The sequence below is a fragment of the Myotis davidii genome, unplaced genomic scaffold (genome assembly GCF_000327345.1).
Source record: "Myotis davidii unplaced genomic scaffold, ASM32734v1 scaffold46, whole genome shotgun sequence".
NCBI lineage: Eukaryota > Metazoa > Chordata > Mammalia > Chiroptera > Vespertilionidae > Myotis > Myotis davidii.
This window is the reverse complement of record NW_006383006.1, coordinates 3,309,419-3,314,799: the sequence shown is the minus strand read 5'-3', so window position 1 is coordinate 3,314,799 and position 5,381 is coordinate 3,309,419. Positions and strand designations below refer to the sequence as shown.

The 5,381-nt window shown below is 41.9% G+C and overlaps 1 protein-coding gene across 4 annotated transcripts in view; it reads right to left on the bottom strand.

Moving 5' to 3' along the window:
• Positions 1-5,381, bottom strand: part of TTBK2 (tau tubulin kinase 2) — a 107,288-nt gene that overhangs the window by 44,089 nt on the left and 57,818 nt on the right. For all 4 annotated transcript variants that reach the window (XM_006778040.2, XM_015557581.1, XM_015557582.1 and 1 more), the window contains 2 exons: positions 2,837-2,929; positions 2,094-2,219 (listed from right to left, as the gene is read on the bottom strand). In XM_006778040.2, coding sequence (XP_006778103.1) covers positions 2,094-2,219; positions 2,837-2,929 — 219 coding nt within the window. The remainder of the gene's footprint in view (positions 1-2,093; positions 2,220-2,836; positions 2,930-5,381) is intronic.

The following is a 5,381-nucleotide window of genomic DNA, read 5'->3' as shown; positions in this document are numbered from 1 at the left end:
GTGAAGCCGCTGGACTAGCACACAATGGGCCAGGGCCCGAGGCCTGACGCCGGGCTTACACCGCCCCGCAACACGTGGGCTGCAGAGCGCGCCAGGCCGGGCGCCACACCAATATCTTTTATCCAATTATTCTTTTCCTGTCCACTGGCCCCCTGCTCCCACTCGCTGCTTATGAAAGATTGGAGAACAAGAAAGAACCAGATTATTTATGGAATCTGTGAAACAAAAAAAATATTATGCTTGCTCTTTCTCTTCCAAAAACATGAAAATCACTGTGCTTTGTTTTGTAACAGAAACACAGAGAAGCCTCTGAGAGAATATACAAATGAAAAACTCAAGAACAATACTGTGCTAATTTAAACTAAATTAATTATAGGTTGAAGTTTCAAATCCAGCTGGTGAATACAAAAGTTTTCTTAAAACTGTGTAGATATAACTAAGTGGAGAACGTAATCTAAAAGTTTTTGCTATGCTAAACTTTTACATTCCTAGGCAAATGTCAATGACAAAATTATTAACACCCAAGATGGGAAAGTTGGAAAATTTTCTAGCTCTTCCTGAATCTAGTCTTACAAGAATAATTTCATTATTTTATTGCAAGTAATGTGAACTGTCTGCATTTCAGAAAATACATCTATGAAATACTATATAATACATATATGAAATACTATATAATAAAACCCTAATATGCAAATCTACCAAACAGCAGAACAACCGGTTGCTATGATGCGCACTGACCACAGGGGGCAGACGCTCAATGCAGGTACTGCCCCCTGGTGGTCAGTGCGCTCCCATAGGGGGAGCACAGCTCTGCCAGAAGCCGGGCTCACAACTGGCAAGCGCAGTGGCGGTGGCGGGAGCCTCTCCCACCTCCACAGCAGCAATAAGGAGCAGCGAGCAGGCAGGTTGTAAGGAACGAGGGGTCCCAGACTATAAGAAGGATTCCCGCCTGTGAGAGGGATGCCTGTCTGCCAGCTTAGGCCCAATGCCCCCAGGGATCAGGCTTAAGCCGGCAGGTGGACATCCCCGGAGGAATCCTAGACTGCGAGAGGGTGCAGGCCAGCTGAAGGACCCCCCACACCCCCAAGTGCACAAATATTGTGCATTGGGTGTCTAGTATAAATATAAGAACATACTCCAAAGCGACTGGTATACAATGTATTTTCTCCATTTGTTAGACAGTATATAGTTTATAACACAAATAGTCATATAGGAAAGAAGACAAGCTCACCCCCTTAAGGTCCCTAAGGACTCAATGTTGTATGTTGCCTCTCTGCTTTATATCTTATTTATATCTTATACAAACACTGCAATTTCACACAGAAATAGTTATTACATGCAAATAAGTTTGCTGTGCGGTGGGTAATCTTAGTCTTTTGACTAGGCAACCCTTACAACACTTTAGAATATAAAACTTCCATCAACAGGCAATAAAGTCTATGTGTTGTCCTTTGTAGATAAAAATAATACACTAATATATTATTATTATTATTAATCTATGTGTGGCTTCATTTATGTTTTCAGTGGTAGTGATTATTCTACATTAAGCTCTGACCAAGTTTTCCCTGAAACCAATAGAATCTTCTGAAATATAGCTGGTTGGGTTAGGGATGCAATTTGTGACAAACCAAGACAACCCTTAGGCCTCATTAATGGATGCTCTAAGGAAATGATTAACGGAGCACAGACAAAATGGAGCCAACAATCTTCACTGTTGTCCCAAAGCATATTAATATATAATATGCAGCCCTCAAGCCCTCGACAGATACATTACCTAGCTGAACATTTCCTTCTGGTCAACATTAACAATAGGATTTACATAATTTGAACTGTCAGCACTTCTACATCAGATGAATAATAGCAGGAACAGTAAAATCTGTTTCATGATGAACAAACCTAAAACTCTAATGAAGTATGTTCATCCAGAAGGAAGGAAACACACACACAGAGACACTGTCATCATCAGTTAATTTCACCACATACTCAGAATGTATTAAAATAGTATTATTCTAGGGACCTCCCAGAGTCATTTATAACTACAATAAGTGAAGACAGAATAATTAGCCCACAGAACTCACAAGAGGATTGATTACCTGATAGTCTGGTTTTGTAAAATAATCCAAAGAGGAGATGTGGTCCAGAAAGATGCTGAATTCTGGAGGGAGATGTTTCAACATAAGCTTGTGGTCATACCTCTCCTTAATAGAGCCTACTTGCTCCTGGGAAGAAAAGAGAAATGGAACCAAAGTCAATATCTCTTGGCAGCTACACATTAAGAACCTCTCAGTAACAGTCTCAAGGGTATGTGCTGGAGATAATTAAGTATAAAGCAAGAACTGAGCTCATACTAATAGCTTAATGCATACTGCTTTAAGGGGTGGGGAGGGGAACTGTAATGCAGAACCGAGTTCTGCATCAGTGAATCGTTAGCTCTCCCCGAAACCAGTTGATCTTAAATCTGGTTATCAACAAAGATGTTTACAGTTTTCAAATCAAACAATATAATGTGACGATTAAAATAAGTTTCATTGATTTATAAAAAAAAAGAGAACTAGTGAAAATAAAAACTAAGAGGGAAGACTAGAAATCAAATCAGAAATAATAATTGTATTTATATTAGTATCTATTCCTGTGTACATAGAAAAAGTCATAAAATTAACTAGATCCCTAATATCAGGTCATAGACACAAAAATATACATATTGGGTATTATACAGTGAAGGTGTTTGTACATTTTAATTCTTATACTTAAATATAGTCTCAACAAAGAGGTCTACAAAGGAGGAAGTTTTATTATTTTCCCTACCCAAAACTGACATTTCCATTTCCAAAATTACCTTGTCTTTTATTTTTCTCCATGGCAGCTGCCCAACTACAAACTCCACCAACATGTAGAATAAGGACCAAAGGTCATCATGTCTTCCCATTTCCTTCATAAACAAAACAAAATTCAGTCACATTATATTAATATACTCCCTGTGAGTATATTACATTGTCTAAGACCTAACTATTGTGTTTCATCCTATAATAAGGCCTAAACATTTAAATATAGTAAAAGCACACAATATATAACAATGTACATGGCAGAAGGAATATACTGAAGAACTTGATATAAAGAATGCCCCCTGCCCTGACCGGTTTGGCTCAGTGAAAATAGAGCGTTGGCCTGCGGACTGAAGGGTCCCAGGTTCAATTCCGGTCAAGGGCATGTACCTCGGTTGCAGGCACATCCCCAGTAGGGGGTGTGCAAGAGGCAGCTGATCGCTGATAGTTATTTCTAACTCCTTATCCCTCTCCCTTCCTCTACGTAAAAATCAATAAAATATATTTAAAAAAAAGAATGCCCCCAAACCCAGAATGCTTGCAATAATATAATTAACAGCCCATTAATTGATAAATGAATTCATTAAGAGGAGAATGTAGTTGCTAAGGAAAGGGGGGAGGGAAATTAGTATTTAGTGGATACAGAGTTTCAGTGTTGCAAAATGAAAAAGTTCCAGAAATCTGTTGTGCAATAATGTGAATATACTTAACACTAACATATTGCACACTTAAAAACCAGCCAGTAGGAATGACGTGCACTGACCATCAGGGGGCAGACGCTCAATGCAGGAGCTGCCAAGCGACACAACTTTGCAGCGTGCCTTCTTGCACTCTGGGACCCCTCGGGGGATGTTGGACTGCCGGTTTTGGTCCAATCGCCACAGGCCAGGCCGAGGGACCCCACTTGCTGGAGGGACCTCTGCTCACTCTGCAGACACCCTTCGAGCCCCAGTGCTGCCCCAGGTGCGGCCGGCCAAGGAGGGACCGCAGGAGGGTGGCTCCAGGGTGTGTCTGGCCCATCTTGCCCATTCCTACCCCGCTAGCCACCTTCTAATTAATTTCCTTTCATTGTGCACGATTCTGTGCACTGGGCCTCTAGTTAACTATAAAGCTTACTACTTACAACATTTTGTAAGAATCTATCTGGAAAATAAGAGTACCTTCTTTTCAAGGCAGAATAACTGACTAAATGCCATAAAATAAAACAATACTGAATCAAAATGAATGAGTTAAAATACTTGGCAGAGTGCTACTCACTGATAAAAAATAATGTTCCTATTTTTAATTTATAATCCTATATAATAAAAGGCTAATATGAAAATCAACCAAACAGCAGAACGATCAGTCGCTATGATGCGCACTGACCACCAGGGGGCATATGCTCAAAGCAGGAGCTGCCCCCTGCTGGTCAGTGCACTCCCACAGGGGAAGCACCTCTCAGCCAGAAGCAGGGCTCATGGCTTGCAAGCACAGTGGTGGTGGCGGGAGCCTCTCCCGCCTCTGCAGCATCGCTAAGGCTGTCGGACTGACGGCTGAGGGACCCCCCCGCCCCAGTGCATGTATTTTGTGCACCAGGCCTCCAGTCACATCATAAGAAACCAAATTAACTGGGGCATAGCATACACAACCTCAGCATACTCTTCCTTTATATTTAGCATTGGTCAAATTTTCATTAGAGCAATTTTGGCTTTACAGAACAAAAATAAGGTAACAATGACCAAGAAAAGATTACCTTTATTTTATCAAGCAATTACTTGTTAAATTTCTCAATTTCATCTAAACAAGTTTAAGGGTTGAGAATCCTTACAATACCCAACTTTTCTACTCATACTTAAGGTTTAGGTTCAGGAAAAAAATCAGAGCAAAACAAAAGCACCAAAGTAAAAAAAAAGGTGGGGGAGAGTACTAAAAATTTAACCCAAGAGTAAAGATATATTTACTAAAATAAAAATTTTAAAGTCTCCATTTGAGATCTTCATGAAAACAAAACATTACAGAAGGGCTACCATAGATTAATGCATATTACAGATAAAACCAGAGGCCCGATGCATGAATTCGTGCACCAGTGGGGTCCTTCGGCCTGGCCTGTGAGATTGGGATGAAACCAGCTCTCCAACATCCCCCGAGGGGTCCCAGATTGCAAGAGGGTGCAGGCCATGCCGAGGAACCCCACCGGTGCACAATCAGGGCCAGGGAGGAACACGGGAGGTTGGCCAGCTGGGGAGGGACCGCAGGAGGGCTCCAGGGCATGTCCAACCCGTCTTACTCAGTCCCAATCGGCCAGACCCCAGCAGCAAGCTAACCTACCAGTAGGAGCATCTACCCCCTGGTGGTCAGTGCATGTCATTATGACTCGTCGACCGGTCAACTGTCTGCCCCCTGGTGGTCAGGGCATGTCATAAAGAGCAGTTGGGCAGCCTGAGCAAATCATTAGCATATTAGGCTTTGTTTGATTGAACAGACAACCCAACACTTAGCATATTAGGCTTTTATTATATAGGACTGGAGGTCCCTCAGCCCGGCCTGTGCCCTCTCACAGTCTGGGACCCCTTGGGGGAT